At 39.0% G+C, this 11,055-nt stretch overlaps 2 protein-coding genes across 2 annotated transcripts; one reads left to right on the top strand and one right to left on the bottom strand.

Moving 5' to 3' along the window:
• Positions 1 to 919: 919 nt before the first annotated feature.
• LOC111233030 (CD209 antigen-like protein C) lies at positions 920 to 4,876 on the top strand. The gene is made up of 6 exons (XM_022760762.1): positions 920 to 1,018; positions 1,784 to 1,891; positions 2,149 to 2,265; positions 2,551 to 2,711; positions 2,996 to 3,120; positions 4,001 to 4,876. Exons 1-6 carry the CDS (start codon positions 964 to 966, stop codon positions 4,116 to 4,118), a joined length of 684 nt encoding a protein of 227 aa, XP_022616483.1. The 5' UTR covers positions 920 to 963; the 3' UTR covers positions 4,119 to 4,876.
• Positions 4,877 to 4,944: 68 nt separating this feature from the next.
• On the bottom strand, positions 4,945 to 10,363 carry LOC111233029 (E3 ubiquitin-protein ligase TRIM39-like). The gene is made up of 10 exons (XM_022760761.1): positions 10,333 to 10,363; positions 9,514 to 9,563; positions 9,193 to 9,344; positions 8,698 to 8,796; positions 7,625 to 7,756; positions 7,414 to 7,530; positions 7,053 to 7,181; positions 6,057 to 6,135; positions 5,606 to 5,632; positions 4,945 to 5,494 (listed from the first exon to the last, which is right to left on the bottom strand). The coding sequence occupies exons 2-10, from the start codon at positions 9,545 to 9,547 to the stop codon at positions 4,962 to 4,964; spliced, it is 1,302 nt and encodes a 433-aa protein (XP_022616482.1). The 5' UTR covers positions 9,548 to 9,563; positions 10,333 to 10,363; the 3' UTR covers positions 4,945 to 4,961.
• Between the last annotated feature and the right edge of the window lie 692 nt (positions 10,364 to 11,055).

Here is an 11,055-nt window from a genome sequence, read left to right on the forward strand (position 1 = left end):
AATATAAGGCCTCTGTGTGTGTGTGTGTGGTGTGTGTGGTGTGGTGTGTGTGTGTGTGTGTGTTGTGTGTAGTGTGTGTGGTGTGTGGTGTGTGGGTGTGGTGGTGTGTGTGTGTGTGTGTGTGTGTGATGTTGCGTGTGGTGCTTTTTTAGTCAGAAGAATTAAGAATATATACTGTGTGTTCATATAATTTTGTCAATTTTAAATCCAGGTACAGTTGATAAAATGTGCTGATTCGCAGTCTTTTATATTGACAATTTGAATGATCAAAAAATATAACAAAAAGAAAATAAAAAAAGCCTACTACTCCTCTTGTTTTTATTTCTTTCATTTTCTTTTGATTTTTTTTTTTGCATGTATGGAAGCCCATGTGTACATATTTGCCCACATATGAAAAAAAGTCATTCAATCCACCTTTTTCCAAATTACAACTCTTGAGCAGATTCATATATCAGTAAACATACATTTATTTGCAACTTTTATCAACAGCAAACAAACCTGATTGCACCTCAAAGTGAGAATCACCTTTGATAATGAGAAGATGATCAATAGATAAGTAACATATAGATCGGGTCAGGTCGGCAGATAAATGCACACTGTAGAGGAGCGTCTAGAATTCACATTCACACAGAAATGGGAAGTTCAGGTTTGGGCCAGCTGAATATACACACATATAACACCTCCAGGGTCTGAGATGATGCTGTTAATAATAGTTATATATATATATATGTATAGCATATGTAAGCTGTTAAGCGCTCTGTGCACCCTGCCAGCTTCCTCTGCTAGTGTTTTTAGGGCTCAATACTTTTTTTTTGTGTTGCAGAGCGGCTACAATATGAGGAAGGGGCGGAGTGGTCACATTTAGTTCAGTTATATGTGTGAAAATGAGAAGATGTTATAATTATGAGTCAACAAGCACATGAAACAGTTGAAGTAAAAGGAGTAAGAGCATCAAATACCAACATGGATTCATCCCCAAGACACCCAGACGATGATGTCAAGAGGGAAACACCAGCAGGTTAGTTATTAACAGCATCTCCTTACACAGTGGTGTAAATGAAGTGTACTTTTATTTCACAAGTTTTTACAAAAGTCAAGATAGAACTTCACTTTCTCAAAAAGCAAGCCTGATAACAAAAATGCTTTTTTATGCTGGTTTGCGATAGGACCTGTCAGTTGATATTCAGTCTTGTCTTTATATGTTTGTCACAGTATCACAGTCTTTTTAGTACTTTGTGTGCCGCCCCTCAAACGCATCACCTGATGTTGCGTTTATGTGGTGAACAGAATCAAGCAAAGCTACAGTTTTCCTGGTGTCAAAGTCCAAGTTTACTTTTCCTACTCTTAGAAAGTGTCTCGGCTTCATCTTTATCAGAGTCACGGGTCAAAAGGTGAAATGGTGTATGCATGGGCAAGTAAACATATGAGAAGCACTTATAGCTAGATGAAGTGAATTATCTTGTCTTTGGTTATCGTTTCATCACAGATTAAATCTCTACATTCAAAAAAATTAAGTAATAAACTTAATGTAACAATGTATTTTTAGTGCTTGTACAGCGTTTTTGAAAACTGGAATCATTTCCACCACGATAACTTGACGGTTCAAAAACATCATTGATGACTCTGTAAATGATCACTTCACTACTGATGGCCAGGTTTTCAACCAAAGACACGTCAAGTTGAAATCTGTGTTTTTCAAAACCCAGAAAAACTACGAAAAGATTCTGCTGTAATGACGGATACTATTTCATGATTGGTTTTTTTTGTTGTTTTTTTCTAACAGTCACAGATGCAGGATCCTGTCCAGTTTGTCATCTGATAGCTGGAGTGGCTGTTGGCATGGCAACAATAATCATCTTGACTGGACTCCTTTTATATTTGGGGTTATTTGGTGAGTATAAATATTAAATAATGAGCATACATGCCTATAAATATTACGTTTGATTTATTCTACAAATTATTTATTTCCATGTTGGTGAACATTCAAATTTAAGTGGTGCAAAATGTTAATCTCCTTTTCCTTCTACCAAATCTGCTATCCTGCACCTGATATAAACCGGACCTTCAGTCTGAAAGTTCTTCAAACTCACATCAACTTATTTAATTACTGGATCAACTTGTGTTAAATTGTGAAAATTCACTTGTCAGCGGCGCAAGAGGCGGAGCAGACTTCCAAAACTTCAGCAAAGGAGCTGATGCAGCGGCTGCAGCAGTGTCAAAAAGAGCGCCATGATCTGAACCTCATGCTCCATATTGTCACTCAAGGTGATTTACATTTTCCTCTTTGGTACAAACATCTAACATCCTGCAAATGTGACGTCTCCAAAAGGTGTGTGCGCAGTCTCGGAAACTTATAGTTTCCTAAATACAGGATATATGGTTTGGCCTGTCAGGACTGTGTTGACGCATATGTCTGGGATTTCACTGAAATTTAGTCTCATGAAATCATGAATCTTACAGCGTTGCATTACATCAACCAGTGACCCCCCCAACACCTCCAGGATTTTTTACCCTAGACTTGCATCAGTGTTCCTCTCCTGTTGTGTGTAGACTCCAGATGCAGTGTGTGTCCAGTCAGCTGGCTTTGGTGGAAGGGTCACTGCTACTTCTTCTCGGTGGGACTTCAGGAGAATCGTCAGTGGAATGAGAGCGCTGAGTTTTGTCGGGGACACAACAGCAGTCTGGCTGTAATCAAGGACTCTGCAGAGATGGTAACTGTGCAAAGTGGGAGGAGATGTACTTTTCTGTAGTAAACAGCACCTTAGTAGAATCTGAATCCATAACTATATCTATACAATATACAACAGGGTAAAATCTCAGAGGACAGATGGATAGATAATAGAAGTCGTATATACAGAAATAACAATGGTAAAATTAAGCTTTGGGAAAGTTAAAAACTTAAGTTTCAGAGTAACCGAACAGGAAACGCCAGGATGCATTTTTTTTTCCCCAAAAGCATTTTGGATATAAAATCCACAAAATGTTTAATCCTCAGGAATTTATCCAAGGTGTGATGAGGAAGTTCCCTCAGCTCCCCTTCCTGTGGGTGGGACTGACAGATTCCAAGCAGGAGGGTCAGTGGCTGTGGTGGGACGGGACGGACATCCAGCACTACATGCAGTAAGTCCAGATCCACGGCCCGTTAACTGGACCAATATTTTTCAAACATGTTGAACACCTGAGGACAAAGGTGACCTGAGAGGCAGAGTATTCTGTAGATCAGCATCTATGGGAAAAAAAAATCTCCCACACACTGTCACCTGAACAAAGAACAATCCTCATAAATATGATTTTACAATGCCCGATGATGCTTTTGAGTTCTTTGTGCATAATAACGTCCTCCTCATACTGTACAGTAATTCATTTCTACACATGTGCCAGTATTTTACCTAAATTAGTATTAATTTACATAACTCTTCTGAAATGATGAAGAAATGACACACCTGTAAAATATAGAGTATAAGAGGAGAAAATAGAAACTCAGAGGAGAACCATAATCTTTAACTCTAATATGTATTAAATATTCACCCCATAGTGATTGTGCTTTATGTTGAAAGTGCAAGTCTAGTGATAGAAAACAGATGTATTTTTCTTTTTAACACACAAACTTCATAATATTTTCATTCAATTTGTTTTTATTACGACATTCCATACTATACACATATAAATATATTGACGTACTGAAACATGCAGCTTTAATCTAAAATTAAATAAATTATTACATCTAAGTAATTCATACATGAATCACCACTTGCTATAAATTAATACTGATAAGTTTTATTTGGGTTTGAATGCTGAATTGCTGTCAGGTCATGTGGACTTTCCCGCTTTTATTCCCTCTTTTTGTGTGTGTGTGTGTGTGTGTGTGTGTGTGTGTGTGTGTGTGTGTGTGTGTGTGGGTGTGGTAGTGTGTCGTGTAGTGTGTGTGGTTAGTGTGTGTGTGTGTGGATGTGGTGTGGTGTGTGTGTGTGTGATGTTGTGTATGTGTGTGTGTGTGTAGGGTGACGGTGGAATGGGATGCTGGTCACAGAGACTGTGCAGACCTGAGGGGAGATGGGAGTCTCTTCGCTGCTGAGTGTGAAGCTTACGGACCCTGGGTCTGTAAGAGAGCGTCCTGAGAGGCTACACACAGATCCACACACATTTTATATTTCTTTATTTACAATGATCTGGCAGAGGACTGATGTTTTTCACCTTTTTTATGCCAAAAACTTAATCATTGTTAAAGAATTTGTGCACACGTGGTCAGTCTTTAAAAGGCCAAAGTAAAGGAACTGTGTGTTGTTTTTGTTTTGTTTTTAGAGCTTCATATTTGTAAATCTACCTGTTCTGTAGATAATTATAATTTTCCTCGGTAATATGTTTATGAGAAAAAATATCAAAAGTCAGAGAAAAGTATATATGCAATATGCAGAGTATAAGAAACATTTATTGTGTGCATTTGTGAAAGTGCATGTCTGTGTGTAGATGCAGGACGTGTTTATACTTTCATGTCTACATGTAAACATAAATTTAGGAATCAGCCGAGCTGATTCTTTTAAAATTCTGTTACATATTTTTGTATGTACCAAAATTTAGTTTTTGGTACATTTTTTTTTTACATTTCATGTTTTTCAGGGTTTTCTTTTTTAGAGTGCTTTGATCAGATCTGGACCCTTTTTCTGCCAGTAATGTAATATCATTAGCACTTTGATATCGTTCAGTTTTTAACTGAAGGTTAACAGATTTTAAATTCAATTTAAGGAACAATAAGAGAAGTCAAGTTCTGAATATTTAGTTTTGAAAGTTGCAGCCTGTGAATTTTCAATCTAACTGGTGACTCTGCTTTAAAAAAAAAAGAATCATATCTTGCCTGTTTTGTGTTTTTGTACTTTTTGGTCAAGACAGTTTTAACTTCATTTCCTTAAGGTCAAATTGAATTCTTTCAAGGGGCGAATAAAAGTTATTAAGGTCCATGTCTCTCAGTTTACAGAGATGTTATCGGGTGGGATGATTCTCATGAGTGTGCGGCCATCCAGCGGGGCGAACAGAGGGTACAGCTTCCCCCTGAAGGTCCCAGTGAAGGTGTAGATGTGGGACTTTGTTTCTGCGTTGTAGAAGGAGATCTGGCCTTCTTCATAGTCTAAGTAGATCCCCATGCGTCGAGGCACAAGGCCGATCGGCAGCGGCACTTCTGGTTTGGCGCAGGCGTAGAACTGGTGTGTGCTGCGCCACAGGGCCCAGTAGCCATGCTTTGGGGTCATGGGGAAGCGCCCCTGCCGTTTGGAGTCGGCGGTGGCCAGTCCCAGGCGCCAGTAGCCATTGTTGGCTATGTCCACCTCCCAGTAGTGGCGGCCGCTGCTGTAGCCCTCCCATCCCAGCACGCATGGCCAGCTGTCGAAGCGCTGGGAGCTGTAGGAAAGGTCGGATGGTGTGAGGCCCTCCTGGACCTTACGCTGGTCTTCTGACAGCAGCAGCCACGGGTGGTTGGTCATGGGGTCAAGAATCACATCAGCTGTTAGGAAAAAAAAAGATAAATTAGCTCATTATACTGTGAATAGGTTGTTTGCTGTTTTTCTAGCAGTCATGTGAGATGAAAGAAGAATAAAGTGTTGGGTGATCTCACCTGCTGCACTGCAAATCCAACTCCAAACTGAGAATAGAGAAACAGACATTATATTAGAGCTGCAGTGGATAAACAGGGTTTGATTTTTATGGTACATGGTCTAAACTAGTGGCAGCATGAATCAAAATGAATGACAGGGTCATGAGATGATAACCAGGTTGGGAAAAATAAATAACTGTGCTACTCAAAAATCTTTCTTTTAAAACTTTTATCTGATCTTTGCCTTTTTATCTTCTGAAATACTCAAAGAAATCAGGAGATTTATCATGCCGGAAGATATTGCTTTCTATTATGGGATCACAAGCAAAAAAAGAAGTGTGAACAACAATAAATCATCCTCTTATAAGCTATAATTGTACCTCTTCTCCTTTGGGCAAATCTGTCATTTTGAAAGCTAAGATTCAGTGGTCAGATGCAGCATAAAAAAACTAAAGATTTTAAAAATGCACACCTGAGTTGGGGATGTATCTTGGAGTTCCTGCTTTCCAGGTCCTCTGCTTTGCCAGTAACCATAACTGTGGAACCATGCTCTAAAAAAAAAAAAAGAAAGATCGAATGAAAACATGTTTGACATGAACAGTATTTCTGTACAGTATATAGTATATATTTTATTTACTTCCCTTATTCATTCTCCCTTTGTCTCTATTTCCTTATGACCATGTGCTTTGCAACCATAACCACGAGTCTTAACAGTAAATCACTGACCCATGTGTGAATGTTCAAGAAAACACTCCTTCCTTTACAGTTAGAGCACAGTTAACCTGCTGGCTGGTTACGGTCAGTTGTAAAACACAACACAATTATCAATGCACCATTTTTGGAGGCCAGTTAACAGGTGATGGTTGCTGCACAAACGGCACAAAGTCTCACTAAACTCAAATGAAATGAAATAAAAACCAAGCACAACTACAGAATATTCCTTCAATCTTACATCAAAAACTTTGCAACATATACTACACCATCATCTGCAAATATGGTGATATGTTATCTGCAGTCTTCACTATCAGTTACTGAGGGCATTGGTTGTTGGTGGTTATCGTGGCAGAGGCAGATCAGTGTCATATAATCTGAATCACTCAGTTCATTTATTAGGCATTTGCACGCATTCAAAGAGCAGGGTTCACTTAAATGACATGTTACGTAAAGTAATTTCATAACCTGGTCATGTCAGGACTGCGTGATATCGAGCAACTGTTCGGTTTCGATTTTCAAGTTTAAAGAGGTCAAAACTCCAGCAACATTTGTAGTAAACAGAAGTACTTTATTTTCAAGTTTAAGCTGCTTCTGTGTTTTACGGCTTTAACGTCTGTTTATCCCACAGTGTCTTTTTCATTTCAGCCTTCTGAGGAACCCAGTTGTTAAACTGTTTTGTCGTCACACCTATTTCTTTTTAGATGCGAAGTAAGACATCTGGAAGAAATGTTGATTTGTGGGACTGGTTGCTCACCATGCTGTCTTCCTTGAGCAGAGACCAAGTGATGAACTCCATCAGAGCCAGCAGGTTGACCAGGCGTTTCTTCTTCAGTCCCAGCAGACGCAACACTTTACCCAGCTCGTCACTCTGCACGCCACAACTCTGCAAACATAAATACTTATTTTAGGTGCAAAAAATGACAACACTGATAACTCTGACAAATTATTTTCTGGCATGAGACTATCATCATTATTTTCCTTCATGTACCCTCTTCGAGTAGGTGTTCATTTCGGCTGACAGTAATGACACTGAATGAAATGTAATGAAAGTAATGAAACACTAAAACCCTTCCACAAGTTTGTTGGACTTTAGTTTTAGTTCTAGGACTCCTCACCTCACCCGCCGTCTGCAGCTCTTTTGCCCACTCCATGATCCTCTGCTGTGCTTCCTCATTGGCATCCTTATCTTCATGGTCTTGACTCTCAGATGCCCACGGTGTTTCCTTCAGGAGCTGAGGGCACAAAATCAGTAGGTTAAGATTGATATTTTTGCTACTTGTTCACACAGAGCACATCCATCACACACAGAGTGGCGTGTGTACTGACCTTGTCGACATGATGGAGTTCGTCAGCCCACTCCAGGATCAGTTTCCTGCTCTCCTCAAGACTGCGCTCAATCCACCGGTCTGAGCTCTGGGCCTCTTTCGTACTGGTGCCTTCCTCTGGATCACTTCCACCCTGTTAAAACACAAGACCACAAAATGTCAGACAAAGTCATACACTCTCTAAAACATAATTGTGTGTTACTATGACGATGAAATGACATAAAGACAAATGACAGCCAGCTCATGTTGACAGAAATGTGAGCTTCAAGGCCAAATCTCAGGAAAATGTGGCACAGGCTGTTTGCGTTTACGCCACCTGATGGTTAAAACAGCTTAAGCTAATTTGCAGGTCAACTCTGCTTTACATGAGACACATGTGGGACATTTTACATTTACAGATGTTAAAAGGTTAAAGTCATATGAAAAGTCATACTGTATATATAATCATATACAGTACATAAGATCTTACAGTAAATGTTGATGCCCAGCCTACATGTTCCAGCCCTGTGTTACAGTGCAGCAGGGCAGAGGGTCATGTAGTCAGGTTGTAAAAGAGTCACTAAATGTGTCTTATCAGCATCCACCCATCCAATTCACCCTGCATGAACAAGCAAAGTAATCGTGTCCCATGGCAACGCTTATCCAATCTGTGCAATCATAAATTATGGTTCATACAAACTCATACGCCTAAAAGAAATGAAGCAGTGTATTTTGGAAAAAAACCAATGAACCATATGAGTGTGGGAAACCCAGCTATGAGTTTGTAACAGGCTGAGCAATAAGCTCTTATCTGATTTTGTTTTACTTGACTTGTCTCCTGAGCTGGAAAACAACCTACAGTAGCCTCTATATTATTGTGAAACATGGATTAAAAATGGGGCAAGCAAACCTTTAGTATCAGTACTTCCTCTTTTAGCTGCCCATGTTCAAATTTCACGTGATAGAGGTGCAGGTGTGCACATGTCTGTACAGGCTTTTTGTTCTTTTCCCTCTGAATTTATATCATAATACTCCTATTAATGAGTAATAAAATTAATAGGTGTCTCACTTCTCCTTCCTTCACTCAGGTCCTACCTTGCAGACTTGGTCCACTTGCTCTTTCCAGAGTTGGATGAACTGCACACACTCCTGCAGGCTGCGCAGATCCTTCAGGCTGTTCTGACGAGGATATTGCTGCAGGAAACACGTAAATTTAAATATTTACTCAGATAGAAATTTAAACTTCATCAAATTCATACAGCCCAGTTTTTTTTTTAGAATTTTTTGGGCTTTTTGTGCCTTTAATGGACAGGACAGTAGAGAGACAGGAAATGGGGAGGCAGAGAGAGGGGGAATGACACACAGGAAAGGGGGCTGCCCTATGTGGGAGTCGAACCGGGGGCCAGCTGCAGCGAGGACTGTAGCCCCTATATATATGGGGCGCCTGCGTAACCCACTGAGCTACGCGATGCCCCCCAGATGTGAAGTTTAACGAACTCATACAGGTTTAAAATCAAGGTAAAACAAAAGAGAAGCTACTGGCAAAAAGTGAATTACAAAAGAGAAATAAATTAAGAATATGTGACGTACCTGTGTGTGTTTGTTTATGTTGGGGTTGGCAGGTCTGCTGGGGGCCGAGCTGTGGGCCTGGAGATTCTCCTCAGGCAATGTCCAGCGTACAGCCCCGATGGAGCTGCTCTGGGTGGTAATGCTGACCTCCAACGCCGGCAGCAAGCTAACCTCTGCAGGAGGGAGAAAACAGCATCTTTAAATTGATTCACACAGCTGATTTCCAACAGATACTTCCAGTAGAAAATGAGGAAATTAATTGGTGTAATAGAGTATCAATGTTTCCAAATAGCAATTAAATCTGATATATATATATATATCATATATATAATAAAAACTCACTTTTTTTAGCTTTCAGGATGCTCTTCACCTCCATGGTGGCGTCCTCACTCCTGTAAAGAAGAGATCACATTTAAAAATGTTTGGTGACCAGTGGTGGAAGAAGAGTTTAGATCCTTTAGTTACTGTAATAATGCAGGATAAAAAGCCCTGCACTGAAAATGTCATTTAAGTAAAAGTGTAAGAAATATATAAAAAAAAAAATGTAATTCATATATCAAAAGTAAAAGAAAGAAAATGGCTCCTGTGAGTTAGTTATGCTATTAATTATGCTATTAATAGATTGTTTTTACTGACATATAAATGTTTAAAGAAACATTTACTTTTGTAGTTGGTCATGGTGGAGTTAATTTGAATTGTTTTATATATGTTTTAATCTGTAGAAATATGTCATATTTTATAAATATTTAAAGATTTACCTTCTCTTTGTTAAGAAAATTGTGTTAACATGAAACAACTGTTGAGGAACATAATATTGCTACAAAGTGAGGTTTAACATTCACATGTGATTCACTTGTAAAGATATAAATAATGCTATACATCAGTTTATAAAATAAGTTGGGTTTTTTTCTAATTTAGAAAAAAGTGTATTTTCTTTAGGTTGGTGTCCACATCCAAAAACAAACAAAAAACAACTATAGTATTGAATATTCACGACATACATACACTTGAACCTACAAAGCAAAATAATAATTCTAAAATTGTGTAAAACGTCTTAAAGTCAAAGGAAATCTTCAGTCATATCACACACAGACCTGTAGCATAGACATACACAGTTTATCATAACCTATGCTGATGTCCCCAGAGTTCATCATGTCTTACCTTTTGTCTGAGAGAGCAGTGGTGCAGCTCTTCTGGCTGAGAAGACTGGACAGCTACTGCAGTTTGTTCAGGGTATTTGTTCGTGCTTGCATCTGCCTGATCTTTGGACTTTTTTATGGCCTCTGAGATGGCGAGGGCAACTTTCTTCGGAGCTCACAGACATGAAAAACCCAGGGCTTCCTGGCAGCAGCTGGCATGTTCACCATCAGGGCAGAAAGGCATGATTCTTTATGGCAGTAATAAGTGTCTGCATATCACTGAGAGTGACGCACATGCTGGGATTCAGCAGTGTTACAGTAACTACAAATACATTTATAAACAGGATTGTTACAGTAAATATCTATAGTGGGAGTTGAGATATAAGGGTTTTAAAAATAGATGGAATTGTAATGAAGTTCAAAAAGAAGCTAAAAGGTTAAAAATAATAATAAAATAAACAAATTCAACAGCAAAAACAACAGGTTTTTGATGTGAACATGAACCAGTAGTATTTACTACATTCAATATTTTGCTGAATCAACCTTTAATGCTAGTAAAATATATTAATCTCTGCCTTGACAGAGATTTCAATCAAAAATGACTCAGCTGAAACTAAATTTAAAACATTTGCACGCCTGCAGTTGCACAATGATTTCCTTGTTAGCAACAGGAAGAAACATCAAAGAAAAACTCATTACATTTTTCTTCCACCCAACATGCATCACTCCGCCCTCCTTAACCTGC

The sequence above is a fragment of the Seriola dumerili genome, unplaced genomic scaffold (genome assembly GCF_002260705.1).
Source record: "Seriola dumerili isolate Sdu_G_001 unplaced genomic scaffold, Sdu_1.0 BDQW01000362.1, whole genome shotgun sequence".
Lineage (NCBI taxonomy): Eukaryota > Metazoa > Chordata > Actinopteri > Carangiformes > Carangidae > Seriola > Seriola dumerili.